The sequence below is a fragment of the Aspergillus aculeatinus genome (genome assembly GCF_003184765.1).
Source record: "Aspergillus aculeatinus CBS 121060 unplaced genomic scaffold BO66scaffold_31, whole genome shotgun sequence".
NCBI lineage: Eukaryota > Fungi > Ascomycota > Eurotiomycetes > Eurotiales > Aspergillaceae > Aspergillus > Aspergillus aculeatinus.
Genome location: NW_020291500.1, coordinates 3,358 through 17,756, shown reverse-complemented (window position 1 = coordinate 17,756; position 14,399 = coordinate 3,358). Strand labels below are relative to the sequence as shown.

Here is a 14,399-nt window from a genome sequence, read left to right as displayed (position 1 = left end):
CGGTCGTCGCGTTTTCCTCCCTTTGTCTCCCTTGGATTGCTTGCACCACGGCTTGGAACGGACCTTGCACAACACCCATCCTTTGCGACTCTCTTGGAATCGATTACATCACGATTCAGCGATCGTTCTCTGTTGGCTTGGAGCTGGGATTGTTTGAGGATATATATCGTCACCTAGGATACACGTATCTCACACAGAATGGCGACAACACCACCGCCGCCGTCCACGCTACGGATTCCTCCCACCCCCCGACATGGTGCCAAATATGATCAATATGAGCCCTATTCTACGCGTTTTTCGTCCAGACTAGCCAGTCAACGTGCTTCCAGAGAGTCTCAGACCACGCCGCCGCCTAGTTTTCCGCCTGCGCGCGCAAGCTCAAAGCTTCCGAAGAAGCAAAACGCCCGGGAATCAGCAACATTGTCACCACCAGGCTCTATCCAAAGTTCTCCTCGGAAGCAAAAATCGGGCCGGCTCACTGGAGCACATTCACTACCACACTCCACTCTGGACGACTCCGACCCTTTCAACACCGAGCCTTCCCACACTCGTCCCCCACAATTTCTCCGACCCACACTCACTGAAGGGATGCTTCCCACACCAGCAAAAACGCCACGGAAGAAGGCAGTCGCAGATGTTGGGAATACCGCCAGAGTTCTCTTTCCTCCGCCTCCCAGCTCCAGCTCCCGGAAGAAGCCCAAAAAACATACTGGGTTTTCGCTAGATAGCTTCACTGAGGATTTCGGCCAAAGCGGAACAGAGATCAAGATCTACACCGATTCTCGCGATCGTGTCCCAGAGTTGGATAAGAGTGAAGGAAACCCGTTCTACAAGAAGCCCAGTAGTAACACAGGCACTCGCACTTCCCGACGCAAAGAGATGATCCGTGATAAGGAAGTCGAGGAGTCAGTCAGGCGTGAAGATGGCATGGTCTACGTATTGTAAGTCATACCTTGATTCTGATGTATCTGTCATATGTTCTAACTCTACTTCGCAGCCGTGGCAAGAAAATGTTCCGCAAGTTCACCGATGACGTTGACAGCTGTGGCGAGGACGAAGACGATGATGACCTGGGCTTGCTGGCGGCTCGTCCAGATCTTATCGATGAATCTGTGACCGCGAAACTTCGATCTCTCACTCGCTCATCAATCAAACCCCGCGTGCTCTTCCGTTCTGCGGCTTCTGATGCACAGCAGGATGGCACCGGCGAAGCGGACGAAGAAGCAGCTACAGACATTGAGGATCATTTACTGGACGTTGAGGCTGAAGAGACAGACAATACCGACCTCGATCTCGACATGCTGCAGCGGTCTGTCACACCTCCTCCACGGACTACCACAGCGTCCCCTTCATCTCCCGGTGGCACAGTACGCTCCCTGCGCTCTCGAATCAAGCGAGATAGCACAGAGAAGAGCGAAACCCCGTCTGCCTCGGGCTCCGAAACCAAGAAGAAGCGCGTTAGTCCCTTCGACGGCTGGCTTCGAAGCAAGCAAGCTCCCCCCATGGTCGGTACCAAGGCCAAGAAACGTGACGCGGACGCTGCTGCCAGTCCTGGTCCCGTTCCAAAGAAGACCCGCGGCAATCGCGCAACTACGTCGATATCATGATGACAAGCCTGGGGTGACCGACTTAATTTTACTGAGGATGAAGCTCAAATTCTATCGACCTTACCAACTCAAGCAAAGGAGTCATACGGTGTTTTCCGAATCTGTCTTCCAAATTTCTTTTTCTGATCTTTACCTCACTGCGTGTTCTAGCGTTCTAGGCTCTTTCTTCTCTTTCTTTACTTCGATCGATGCATTCGACTATCCTGCCGATGTCTGGCTCACACAACGCGTACCAAACGACATGATTATGAGACCGACACTCGCGATTAGGGAGGATAGTAGTTCTATGGGATGCGTGTTCAAGCGGGATGGAACTGGCTAGGTTTGGCGAAGCACATATGGTTGGCGTTGTTCTCCTTTCTATCTTCTCTTCTCGATTCTCTTCTTGCACTTGGACCGAATCATTGATCGCTACTACGATGTCTATGATTCCCCTCCCCCCCTGCCTTTTCGGGCTCTCCTGCTCACTCTCACTCACCTTAGGTAGATCATTAGTTTAGCTTGAGGGACGTGCTAGGTACTGTCTTGGTCTCCCCTTAGATATCCAATCAAATTGAATACCAAACGATGAACATATCCGATTCTCCGCCGTTCTCGTATTTCGTGGTCAAGTATCTCTACATCCTCCCGATTCTACATATGATGCAATCTTCATCAAGCACGGCACACCGTTCTTTAAATGACTCAGAATCACATACACCGATTCTCCGATCCAGTGAACGCCCGCCTCCAAATGCCATCAAGACGAAACCAATTAACAGCCAAGTCAGGCCTTCTTTTTTGCTGCCGCTTTTCCGAAGAAATCACTCATTTTCTTCATCCCCGTGGTATTGACCTTTTTCAAGTCTCTTACACCTCTCGACTCACCAGCCTTCTTCTTCTTCTCTTCTTCCTCCTGCCGCCTCTTCTTCTCCGCCCGCGATTCCGCCGCCTCTTCGTCCTCAGCGCTGCGCTTCCGACTGAAATCCCCCAGCGACCTCGCCGCCAGGGCCTCCTTCCTCAATCTCGCAACCAGCTCGAGATGCTCCCGCATGGGCCGGAAATCCCTGGGCGCGTCCGGGGCCGCCAGCATCTCATCGATCCGGGCCCCCATCTCCCTGGACAGGTACGACTCCTTGATGAAGGTCAACGCGGTCGAGATGCGCAGCAGCTCCGCCACGCCATCGGGGGTGGATGGTCCTTCGGGAAGGAGCTCTTCCTCTTCTGATTTTACGGCTGTCGTTGTCGAATCCGCATCAGCCACCACCGGGGCCTCCTCCTTTTTCTGGGGTGCGAGTTCATTCTCTTTATTCTCTTCACTGTTGCCTGAAACAACCACTTCGACCGTCACCGCGGCAGACGTGTTGCTGCTGCTGCTGCTGCTGCTGCTCTTCACCCCCATCAACGGCATCGCCAGCTCGCTCCGCACAAACCTCTCCTCCAGACTCGGGGGCAGACTGCCCCCGTGGGCCGCGAGGATCCGCTCCGCTTTCGTCATCAGCTCCATCAGGAGCTTCTTCTCGCTGAAGCGGAACAGCTTCTCGTCGCCGCCGGCGTCGACGGCATCGCAGATCGCGGCGGCGCGGGCGTGGATCGTCGCGCGGAAGGTCTCGTTGTAGAGGACGTGGCGGAGGTGCGGGGCCAGTTCGTCTTGGATGGAGTCGATGATGTCGTCGAGGGGTTGGTAGAGCGTGGCTTTGGCGGTGGTCAGTAGGGGGATCAGGAAGAAGATGAAGTCGAGGGGTGTGGCGAGGTGGATGGATGCGGTTGAGGAGATTAAGGCTGGTGGCGAGCGCGGCGCTGGCTCTTGAGCGGTGGGAGGTGAGGCTTCAATGGTGTCATCTTCTGACGTTGTGGTGGTCGGTGTGGAGTTGTTGCGCGCACAGAGAATGCTTCGTGCGGCGGGCGCGGCGGTGGTGATGGTGGTGAATTCGTAGACGCCCTGTTGCGGGCAGAAGAAGTAGCGGGTGGGCTCGCTGGTTTGGGGATTGGGGAGGGTGAGAAAGCGGGCTTCGGAGCTGGCTGTGGAGGGTAGAATGAATGTTTTGCTGGGCTTGGTTGGGATTAAAGGCTGTTTGGATGGTTGTTGTTCGGACTCTGATGATGGAGGAGACGCTGAGGCCGATTGCGCCGGAGGCTCCGAGGGAGCGGAGGATCGAGTGCGCGGCATTGCGAGTATTGGGGAGGGTTTTGTGGGGGAGATGGGACGCAGAGAAGGTGTTCAAGTAGCGACAAGTGGTAGCATTGCGGAATTCACGGAATTGCTTTTGATGTTGAAGAGGAGTACTTTACTTTGTCTCCGTAGATTCAAGTCATCTGAAGCGCAGCCCGGAAGTGCTCAACGCGTCTTCTCGGTCGGCCGACGCGACAGCGCGCCAACCAATCAGAAAGAAACTCACAATCCGCCCGCGGCGGGCGGTTAAAGTTAAGTTCCAACTTAAGTTAACGTGAGAACCTGAAGTGTTGAAATGCAGTGGCAGAATGTCATTGCTTCGTTCATTCGACCCTTCCCTTCCCTTGCGTTTCATCTTATGCATGTTCTTGTTTAGTCGCCTCCCATTGCAGCCCCCCTTCGTCTCTTCTTTGTTGTTGTTGTCAGTGGAGATGGACCGTGGTTGAGGGAGTTCTACACCCACACCTGTATTCTTACTGAGTCGACTCGATACTACGCGACAATCACATCTGCTCCGATCGTCTTTTCCCCGCATCCCTTCATTCGTCTGAACATGGCAAGCAGTCGCCAACGAGGCTAACAATTGCTAAATACCCTCTTCGCCTCTTACTGCATACCGCCCTTGCCCTCAATTGTTTTTCTCCAATTTATATAGCTAGCGTGTGCTAATGACCAGCAGTGAGTACAGCCTTTCTGCCACACTCTCGTGATATAGTGCTAATATTCAATTGAGCCACAGTGGTCGATATTCCATGGCCGCCAAAATCACCGCGGGAGGCTCTTTTGAGTAGTCCGAGTGGCCGCAAACGCCTGGAAGAACTGCAGCGTCGTCAGGGAAACCCCGGCTCGCCATTGAAGCGCTCCGTCACGACCCCCGATTTACGATCCAAGGCAGCACAGCTCCTGAGCGACGGCATGGACGACGACGACGAAGATGAGGACGAGGATGAGGAGACATTGAAACTGAAATTGGCCGCCATTGAGGCTCGCCTCAAGCTGAAACAACTTCAGAAGAGTCGCGCAAAGTCCGGAACTCCAGCACACGCCGCACAAGACGGAGACAATGCTCTTGTCCGACCTTCGTCGGCAGTGAGCTACTCATCGCAGTCACAGAGTCACATCTCTCGAAGCAGAATCGAGCGGAGGATTCAACACGACACCTCTCTGGACGATGTGCAGGTTCCGCTTTCACCAACACGACGGCCGACGGCCCCGACGGATCCAGTATCCCCGCGGAGATATATCTTAGGTATCGACAAAGGTCTCAAATCAAGGGACGTGTCTCTGAAGCGACCTCCAAGTTCGCGAAGCACTGGCCAGTCACTTGCGACGAATGACAACAGGACATCGACTGGTCGCGACGGCTATGTCTCACACTCGAACAAGCTTCTGCAGACAGTCACTGCGGATCATGAATACGGTCGCCCGAAGAGCTTCAGCGAGCGCATGGCCGAGAGTCGCTCGGAGGAAAAGGCCCGGAAGGATCGAGTTGAACGGGCTGAACGCATTCAAGCCAGCCGGAGCACGGCGTTTCACATCGACAAAAATGAAGTCGAAGCGCTGAAAGCGGCTGCGGAAGCGAGGAAGGACGAAAGCCCCCGGTCACCCGTACGCAGCAGGCAGACCGAAAGTTTCAGTCGGGAAGACGTCCTGCGGTCTTATGGCAAGCTCAAGCCATCCTTGAAACGGAGCCAGACCCTCCCCAGTGTACGGCCTCAGGACATCGATGCGGAACACAAGGAGTCAAAACCGTACTTGCACAGGCGAAATCTTAAGTCGGAATCTCAAGCACATGCCTCTTTGCTGGGAAGCTCCCAGCACAACGCTACGGATGACTCCCAGGGCGAGAACGGTGGTGATTCATCGAAATTTGAAGCATTCTCTGGCTTGCACTTGTCGAATCGGATTTTGCCCCATTCATTCCTCACGCGGACGCTCGAGGACAAGAAGGTTCTCCGTATTCCAGATCTTCTTCGAACCATCAAAGCACCGAACTTCGAACTACCGGAAGACATCGACACAGACTACGTGGTTTTCGGCATTGTAGCATCCAAGTCCGAGCCCAGACAGGTCAAATCGAACAAGAATGTCTCACAGAAGGAGGCCAATCCCTTCGACGACGGTCTCAACAACACCAACTCATACATGGTCATCACCCTGACCGACCTCAAATGGACCATAGATCTTTTCCTTTTCGAGACTGCCTTTCCGCGATACTACCGGCTCTCTGAGGGGATCCTAGTTGCAATTTTGAACCCTACAATAATGCCACCACCCAAAAACAAGCTGGATACGAACAGATTCAGCCTCGCTATCTCTTCCTCCGACGACACCGTTCTCGAAGTCGGGTACGCTCAAGACTTGGGATTCTGCAAAGCCACCAGAAAAGACGGCAAGACGTGTCATGCATGGGTTGATGGACGCAAGACTGAATTCTGTGATTTTCACGTTGATCTGCAAGTCCGCAAGACCCAAGCTGGGCGGATGGGAGTGAACAATGGACCAGGCATGTACGGGCCTGGCGGACGTTCTGGCTCCCGTACTGGTTACTTCGCGGGCGGCGGTCATGACGGCGTGAAACGACCCGGGCCACGAAACGGACTTAAGCCGACCGGCGCTCAATATGACAGCGGATCGCAGTCCGTTTTCTATGTCGCGCCGGCGCCGAAGACTTTCAACAGAGGTGGCCTGGGTAGTGGAAATGTTCACCGTAACCAGCATTCCCTGGGCCAGTCTGCAGCTAGCCTGATCGATGCTGATACGGACGACCCTTTCATCGCCGCAGGTCGAATGGGACGTGGGAGAGACAGCAAAGAAGAGCGATTCCGCAAGCGCCTTGCAGATAAACAGCGCGAGAAAGATATCACTGAAAAGCTCATCACCCGGACCAGCGGCGTAGGGGCAGAGTACCTCCGTGCTCGAGGTAATGACCATGTTGTTCCTGCTTCTCGTCCCAGCGATGCATCCAAAATTCAATCACGCAAGGCCGGCGACAAGGGCTCCGCAGTTGCTACCCTTGGTCTTGCCAGTCTGCGCAAAGCAGCAGCCGTCAACCTCAGCCCTTTGAAACGCGCACATGACGGCGGTGGCAGCGACAGATCGCACGGCAGCAGTGCCGTCAAGAAAACTCGGTTCATCACCTCTCATGGTATCAAGGAAGCTGGGAGGGACAGTTTGGGCGGGAAGTTAGAAATGGTATTCACGAACGATCATGATGACGACGACGATGAATTGGACATCATCTGAGCGAATTGAACCAGAATCAGGAGAGAAGAAACAAGAACCCTCTGCATCGTCAACACGAGAAAAGAATAGAAACAAGATAATAATATTAGATACCCCTTTGACCGGTCCCGGATACGTCTTGATGAGTGTTGTATTTTGGTCATGATTTGCTTAGCATTGTCCGTGACTCATTATGAAGGAGTCCTAACACCTGGAGGTTGTTCTCCTCTGATGTTTATTTGACTCCTCCATGAGAACCTTTCTCTTTAAGCTTGGTACTTGAGCTACAGGCAACCTCTCAGCAGTTTCTATTGCATGACTATCCAACACCTTTTCTAGGTCTGTCATCGAACACATCCTTCAAGCCGCTAACAATGCATGTTCGGAGGATTTTCACGATTGTTTGCCACTCTGGAGTATGTTCTCCTAGAATTGGCCTGTTAAATAGTTCTCCAGCCAGATGGTACATGCTGTGTGAACTCCCTGGTTCTTTGTCAACGATGTTCGTGTCTATTGTATGGATTCGCTTCTCAAAATACATAGTAGGGGAATGTACTGTATGATTCGTTACTTAGTGAAGACTAGCAGCTGAATGGTCCTAGCCTTCTGAATAGTTAGGGTCGGAAGCTTTATATATATCCACACTCGGGCTCATATTCTGCTTAGTCAGTCATAGAATGCCAGAAAAGAAGACTATCTGTTTATGCTGCGTTATGGCAATAAATTAAGAGAGTATGGGTTATTACTCATAAAGGTCTCTGGATGGTTGTTCCGGTGGTTTTGTGATATAGTTCATCCTCGTTATATACGATCGGGTAGTCGCGAGCCCTATCCCATGATCGATTATGCTCTTCTAGTGTTGCGATCACATTGGTATATATCTTGCTGTGCATGATAGCCAGAAACCATGATTTGGATCATGGAAGACTGCATACAGTTTACAGAGATAAAATGATACAGTACCATAGCCGAGTAATGGTCGGAAGGTATACTTCCATTACCAACTGAGATGGGCATACTAGCACAACGTGTGTATACATTCCATATGCGGCTAGATATATTGGAAAGATGAATGCAAAACGAACAGTGGAGTGTATATACATAGAGCGCAGAAGACTGCAAGGAATCTTCGTGAGCATGCTGAGTTCTTGCAACCTGCGTGTGAAGATGTCTTGGGCGTCGATGCATGCTGCGGCCGAAGGAGTTCAAACATCCATTGCATGCTTCTGAACGGAAAAGGAATCCACAGGAGATGAATAGGCTTCTGAATGTGACTATTGTCTAGATGAGGAGGTGTAATCTGCTGTCGTCGTCACCATCACCATCATCATCGTGCAGCCATCTCAGATCTCAGGGCTTCTACCATGGTCATAGCGACCTAGTACAGTACTTGCATTCATGTGACATTCCCAGCTTGATTGCCGACAGGATTGCCACTCCTGTCAAGGTTGACTACAACGCAGGTACCCGATCAAGTCATTGCTTTCCCTGGCTAACAGGATGTGTAAGTGCGAGAAAGAAGTGATCTAGATCAGAGGCGAGACTATACCAACAGTCAATAACTTAGAGGGATTTACTCCATGCTTACTCTAGGCTTTTACTTCCAACTGCCTCTTGGGTTGAAGAAGGAGGCCGATGATCGGAGCCCCGGGCCGGTTCGAAACCAATGAGGAGCCCCAGATTATGGGCTGGTGCCGGCACTAAACCCCGAACAGGTTAGGAGGCAAAGATGGGCGATCCCCGACTTAGGCAAGTCTGAGTCTTTCTCGCTCTCTTGCCCTTGCCTTAAGGTTACGCTTCCTCTTCCTCTCTTTTCCCCGTTTTTCCATTCTTCGTTGTGAGCTTCGTCTCTCAATCTTTATTTCCACCCGGTTTGGCACTCATCCGCCGTCAAGATGATGCCCTTGAGACCGTCAAAAAGCGCCCTGCGCACTCTGCATTATCAGAGATACCTCACCTCTGGCCGAAGGACTTTTACCACTGCCGCTGCCTCGCCCCACCGCTTCGCTGCGACACAGAAAAGAACCCAGAGCACTGCTGCCGCCACGGCCTCGTATGTGTTTCTCCCCCCCCCTATCACCCCCAGTTGCATTCGGGGTTCCTGCTCCCAGTACAATTCGCAATACTAATTCGTTTCTCAATTGCGCAGGAATTCGAGACCCATCCCCAGCCCTGCGTTCAACCAAGAACCTCACCGCAATGAAGTCTCGCCACTCCAGAACCGCCAGGCTCCCGAGCTGGACGACTCGTACGTTATTCCCACCGGTCCCCCTTCACTGCGATTATGGCGCTGACCGGGCCCTTTGTGCCCACACAGTTTCGTCGGTCTCAGCGGTGGTGAGATTTTCCACGAGATGATGCTGCGTCTTGGCGTCAAGCACGTCTGTGAGTCACGCCTTCTTTCCCCCTTCTCGGTGAATTATCAGGATTGACCCACTGTCGATAGTCGGCTACCCTGGAGGTGCCATTCTTCCCGTTTTCGATGCCATCTACAACTCCAAGCACTTCGACTTCATTCTCCCCAAACATGAGCAGGGCGCTGGACACATGGCTGAGGGTTATGCCCGTGCCTCTGGCAAGCCCGGTGTCGTCCTTGTCACTTCCGGCCCCGGTGCCACCAACGTGATTACCCCGATGCAGGACGCTCTCTCGGACGGAACTCCCATGGTTGTCTTTTGTGGTCAGGTCCCGACTAGCCTGATCGGAACCGACTCTTTTCAGGAAGCCGATGTGATTGGAATCTCCCGCGCTTGCACCAAGTGGAATGTGATGGTCAAGTCTGTTGCCGAACTCCCTCGCCGTATCCAGGAGGCTTTCGAAATTGCCACCAGTGGCCGCCCCGGACCTGTCCTCGTCGACCTGCCCAAGGATATCACCGCCGGCATTCTCCGCAAGTCTATTCCCATGAACAGCACCCTTCCGGCTCTGCCCAGCGCTGCAAGCGTGGCTGCCCGCGAAGTGAGCATGCAGCAGCTCAAAGGCACCATCGGTCGCGTCGCCCGCCTGGTCAACATGGCCAAGAAGCCCGTCCTGTACGTTGGTCAGGGTCTGCTCGCTCGCCCTGATGGCCCGGAGGTTCTGAAGGAGCTGGCTGACAAGGCCTGCATTCCTGTCACTACTACTCTTCAGGGTCTGGGTGGATTCGACGAATTGGACCCCAAGGCCCTGCACATGCTGGGTATGCACGGTTCGGCTTATGCAAACATGGCCATGCAGGAGGCTGATTTGATCATCGCCATTGGTGCTCGTTTCGATGACCGTGTCACTGGTAACATCTCCAAGTTCGCTCCCCAGGCTAAGCTGGCCGCCGCTGAGAACCGCGGTGGTATTGTGCACTTCGAAATCATGCCCAAGAACATCAACAAGGTGGTCCAGGCCAACGAAGCTGTTGAGGGTGACTGTGCGGACAACATCCGCCTCCTCCTTCCCCAGATTGAAGCTGTGCCCGAGCGCAAGGAGTGGTTTGAGCAGATCAACGACTGGAAGGCTCGGTTCCCCTTCTCCTTGTACGAGAAGCAGACCGAAGAGGGCCCAATCAAGCCCCAGGCTGTGATCGAGAAGCTCAGTGACCTGACTGCTCACATGAAGGATAAGACTGTCATCACGACCGGCGTTGGTCAGCATCAGATGTGGGCTGCCCAGCACTTCCGCTGGCGCCAGCCTCGTACCATGATCACCTCTGGTGGTCTCGGTACCATGGGCTACGGTCTTCCCGCCGCTATCGGTGCTAAGGTCGCTCGCCCCGACGCTCTCGTCGTTGACATTGACGGTGACGCTTCCTTCAACATGACCCTCACTGAGCTGTCTACTGCCAACCAGTTCAACATCGGTGTTAAGGTCCTGCTCTTGAACAACGATGAGCAGGGTATGGTTACGCAGTGGCAGAACCTGTTCTACGAGGACCGCTACTCCCACACCCACCAGAAGAACCCCAACTTCGTCCCCTTGGCCGAGGCTATGGGTGTTGCCGCTCAGCGGTGCTCCAAGCCCTCTGAGGTCGAGGCCAAGCTCAAGTGGCTGATTGAGCACGATGGCCCCGCTCTCCTGGAGGTGATCACCGACCGCAAGGTGCCTGTCCTGCCTATGGTGCCGGCCGGTTGCGCTCTGCACGAGTTCCTTGTTTACGACGAAGGTATGCTATTATTTCCCCGGTCAACATGCTACAAACGCTGAAATCCATGACTTTGCAGCCAAGGAGAAGGACAGGAAGGCCCTCATGCGCAAGCGTGGTGCTCCCATGTAAGCGACGGAGCTGATTCCAGCGAAGCGTTACGACGATCTTAGTTTTCTTCTTGCAAAAGTGCCCTCGACCCATGATCTGTTGATATCCACGGCGTTTCTGGCAGGTTCTAAAAACGCTCGCGGGTGCCATTCTGCGCCTACCCGACACCGATCACCCGACTCGCTTGGAGCCGGGGACCGTGAACGACAGTAAAGCAGCATCGTTCACTAGGGCGTGATCGAGTACCCCACGGAGAATGCAGTTGCTCCTCTGTGTGGCTCGACGACCGCCAAAGTCTTCCTTTTCTTTTCTGGGCATGTTCTCAATCGCATTATGGTTTGCCAGAAAAAGTTGCCTCGTTAGTTCTTGCGGAACCTCACTTGTATATAATCCTTTTGCTGCTGTAATCTTTATGACTTGGAAATACCATGGAGGCATTGAAAAGGAATCTGTTCCGGGGTGAAGACAAAGCCGAGAGAAGTAAGAGCACATACAGTAGTTAGGGTATGTTCGTATTTTCGGGAGCCTGAGGCATATCACGTGCAGGCAGTTGGGAGGTCCAAGTCCATTTTTGGCAATCTTCACAGCCGCGGTTCTTATCCGAAGTTGGGGCTAAGTTAGTCAGGGCTGGTTGCTTGTCCGCCTCTCGAGTTCTTCCCCCCTCCCCCACCGCCAACTTTTCTGTTTATTTTCCCACACGTCGCACTATGCTGCGATCACCGATCTAACGTACTGTCCATCTTCACTCTATCTCCCTACATAGATAGTCCCGATACCTCACCATGGCCTCTGCTTCAGGTTTTCCAGCCGCTGGCAGGGCCCGATTATCCGACGCGGGTATGACATCAACCCACCAGACTGAAAGCACGACGACGACGACGACGACCACGACGACGACGAGCGAGTCAACAAATACTAGAAGCGACACCAATGCGACCCCCGGCGATAGCGGAGCCGTCGATGAACCGGTGCTTCTCCCCAGCCAATCCCCTCCCTCCGACGAGACCGTCACGACCGAACCTCCGACAGCGGACCAATCCACCCTGGTCGACCCATCGTCATCAACCATGCACGACGACGAAGAACCGCGCAAATGCTGGATCTGCTACACGGACGAGACGGAAGACACGCCGCTCAGCTCGGAGTGGCGATCGCCGTGCCCGTGCGCGCTGACCGCGCACGAAGCGTGCCTCCTCGACTGGCTGGCGGACCTGGAGAATCCGCGGTCGCGCCAACGCAACATCTCCAGCGCGAAGATGGTCTGTCCGCAGTGCAAGACGGAGATCGTGGTGTCGCGGCCGCGCAGCTACATCGTGGATGTCGTGCGGCTGTGCGAGCGGGTGGCCGGCCGGCTCGCGCTCCCGGGGATGGTGTTCACGCTGGCCGGCACGGTGTGGGCGGGCTGCTGCGTGCACGGCGTCTACTCGATGTATTTTGTGTTCGGGGCCGAGGAGGCCCGCCATCTGCTGGAGGAGTCGATCGACGGGTCGTGGAACGCCGGCGTGAACCTGGGCCTGCCCCTGATCCCCATGTGTCTGATCCTGACCCGCACGCGCTACTCGGAGAGTCTACTTGCTGCGATCCCATTCCTGCTGCTGGTCACGCACACGCCGGTCATCGAGCCGGCCGCCGCGACGGACCTCTGGCCGCCCACGCCGGCGGCGACATTCGCCGCGCTGCCATACGTCAAGCGCCTGTATTCGCTGCTGTATGACCGGATGTTCGGGAAGCTGGAGAAGAAGTGGATCCAGGAGGTGCAGCCGCGGGATTCGGAGATCAACGAGCTCGATGACAATGCGCCGCCGAACCATCCGGAGCCGATCCCCGATGAAGCGGAACCGGTGGATGATGGCAACGGACCGGTGCTGATGGAGTTCGACTTCGAGTTGCAGGTGGGAATGAGAGGGGACGAGGACGGGGCCCGGGGATTGTTTGGGTTCAACGGTGGACGAGGTGCAGATGGACAACAGCTGCAAGGTCCGCAGAATAACGGCGGCGGCGCAGCAGCAGCAGGGCAGGGACTGGGCCTGGGCCGGCGGGATGATGCGGTTGCTGAGACGACGAACCTGGCCGATCTAGTTCTCGGGGCTCTGGCTTTACCGGCCATCTCCGCGTCGATGGGAGGGTTGCTCCGACATGTGCTGCCGAGCTCGTGGACAACGCCTTCCACGGCGGGCCGACCGGGGCTCTTGCAAACGCGCTGGGGCCGCAGCGTCGTTGGAGGCTGCGTGTTTGTGCTCCTGAAGGATGCCCTGGTGCTCTACTGTCGGTGGAAGTTGGCGCAGTCCCATCGTCGTCGCAAGGTGCTCAACTACGACCGATCCAAGAAGCATCTCCGGGCGAGCAGCAGGGCAAACAACAGCACTTAGGCTTATAGTACGCAGCACGACTGTTGGAACTTGCATTTTCTGAGGCGTTTTGTTGTGGCGAATGGGATGATTATTCATGATACACTTTTTTTCGTTTCGTTTGCGACTCTCCGACTCCACGTTGTTTGGACAAAAAGGCGGGCACATATTTTCAAGGATGCACTTAGCAATAAGCAGGAAGCACTTAGCAATCAGCAATTAACATACGATCCCCCTTATGCCTAAAAACTGTAGAGCGTTTTACCTCACCCAGTCTGTTGCACATAGTTAAGTACATATACAGTTCATCGACAAACCAGAGCCCCGGGGACGGGGCGCTTAATCATCCACCTAAGCGCGCGGCTGGCCACCGCACCGCAGCCCCCAAACTTTCCGCCGGGCGAGATACTTTCTTCCCCGAAACAATTTCCCTTCACTCCCGTCCTCAACATCACGGCACCACCCTGCCTCCAGCCACGCAAGATGCGAACAACACTCTCCCCGGTTCTCGCCTCCCTGGCGAACGTCTTCCGCATCCCCCTGTCGCAGACTGCCTCCCGCCCGGCCGCCGCCGCCGCTCTCACCCGGCTCAATGGCAGCAACAGCAGCAGCAGCAGCAACAGCCCCAGCCTCAGCACCACCACCAACAGACAATTCTCAACGACAAGCGCAATGGCCAAGCGCAAGCACGCCGGTCCCTCACGGGACAAGCGAGTCAGTACGTGTCCTAGCCTATGGCCCCGTTTACCCAACCCAGCCCAACCCAACACCGTACACCGTACACCGTACACCATACACCATACACAAGGGAGACTCAATCCTCCCAACAACCCCAACCCACCCCC

At 54.7% G+C, this 14,399-nt stretch overlaps 6 protein-coding genes across 6 annotated transcripts in view; 5 read left to right on the top strand and 1 right to left on the bottom strand.

Annotated features, from left to right (window-relative positions):
- The first annotated feature begins 30 nt into the window (after positions 1-30).
- Positions 31-1,761, top strand: BO66DRAFT_117100 (uncharacterized protein). The gene is made up of 2 exons (XM_025641874.1): positions 31-941; positions 998-1,761. The coding sequence occupies exons 1-2, from the start codon at positions 199-201 to the stop codon at positions 1,605-1,607; spliced, it is 1,353 nt and encodes a 450-aa protein (XP_025502719.1). The 5' UTR covers positions 31-198; the 3' UTR covers positions 1,608-1,761.
- A 431-nt stretch (positions 1,762-2,192) lies between these two features.
- Positions 2,193-3,852, bottom strand: BO66DRAFT_392706 (uncharacterized protein). The gene has a single exon (XM_025647589.1). It carries the CDS (start codon positions 3,754-3,756, stop codon positions 2,374-2,376), a length of 1,383 nt encoding a protein of 460 aa, XP_025502718.1. The 5' UTR covers positions 3,757-3,852; the 3' UTR covers positions 2,193-2,373.
- A 344-nt stretch (positions 3,853-4,196) lies between these two features.
- Positions 4,197-7,089, top strand: BO66DRAFT_376419 (Mcm10/DnaG-type zinc finger protein). Its single transcript, XM_025645704.1, has 2 exons — positions 4,197-4,437; positions 4,499-7,089. Exons 1-2 carry the CDS (start codon positions 4,428-4,430, stop codon positions 7,003-7,005), a joined length of 2,517 nt encoding a protein of 838 aa, XP_025502717.1. The 5' UTR covers positions 4,197-4,427; the 3' UTR covers positions 7,006-7,089.
- Positions 7,090-8,879: 1,790 nt separating this feature from the next.
- Positions 8,880-11,469, top strand: BO66DRAFT_454285 (acetolactate synthase catalytic subunit; the record flags this gene model as incomplete). Its single annotated transcript, XM_025652017.1, has 5 exons — positions 8,880-9,037; positions 9,134-9,232; positions 9,302-9,369; positions 9,431-11,116; positions 11,175-11,469. The coding sequence occupies 5 exons, from the start codon at positions 8,880-8,882 to the stop codon at positions 11,225-11,227; spliced, it is 2,064 nt and encodes a 687-aa protein (XP_025502716.1). The 3' UTR covers positions 11,228-11,469.
- Positions 11,470-11,853: 384 nt separating this feature from the next.
- BO66DRAFT_392703 (RING finger domain protein) lies at positions 11,854-13,795 on the top strand. Its single transcript, XM_025647588.1, has one exon. The coding sequence runs from the start codon at positions 11,989-11,991 to the stop codon at positions 13,573-13,575; it is 1,587 nt and encodes a 528-aa protein (XP_025502715.1). The 5' UTR covers positions 11,854-11,988; the 3' UTR covers positions 13,576-13,795.
- A 161-nt stretch (positions 13,796-13,956) lies between these two features.
- BO66DRAFT_392702 (mitochondrial 54S ribosomal protein mL40) overlaps positions 13,957-14,399 on the top strand; it is a gene marked incomplete at its 3' end in the record, with an annotated part of 1,069 nt that continues 626 nt past the window's right edge. Inside the window, exon 1 of the mRNA XM_025647587.1 lies at positions 13,957-14,272. Within this exon, the coding sequence (XP_025502714.1) occupies positions 14,038-14,272 (235 nt within the window). The remainder of the gene's footprint in view (positions 14,273-14,399) is intronic.

Coding starts and splice junctions, on each gene's coding strand:
- BO66DRAFT_117100 (XM_025641874.1), top strand. CDS start 199: ATGGCGACAACACCACCGCCGCCGTCCACGCTACGGATTCCTCCCACC. Junction 942..997: donor GATGGCATGGTCTACGTATT/GTAAGTCATACC, acceptor TCTACTTCGCAG/CCGTGGCAAGAAAATGTTCC.
- BO66DRAFT_392706 (XM_025647589.1), bottom strand. CDS start 3,756: ATGCCGCGCACTCGATCCTCCGCTCCCTCGGAGCCTCCGGCGCAATCG.
- BO66DRAFT_392703 (XM_025647588.1), top strand. CDS start 11,989: ATGGCCTCTGCTTCAGGTTTTCCAGCCGCTGGCAGGGCCCGATTATCC.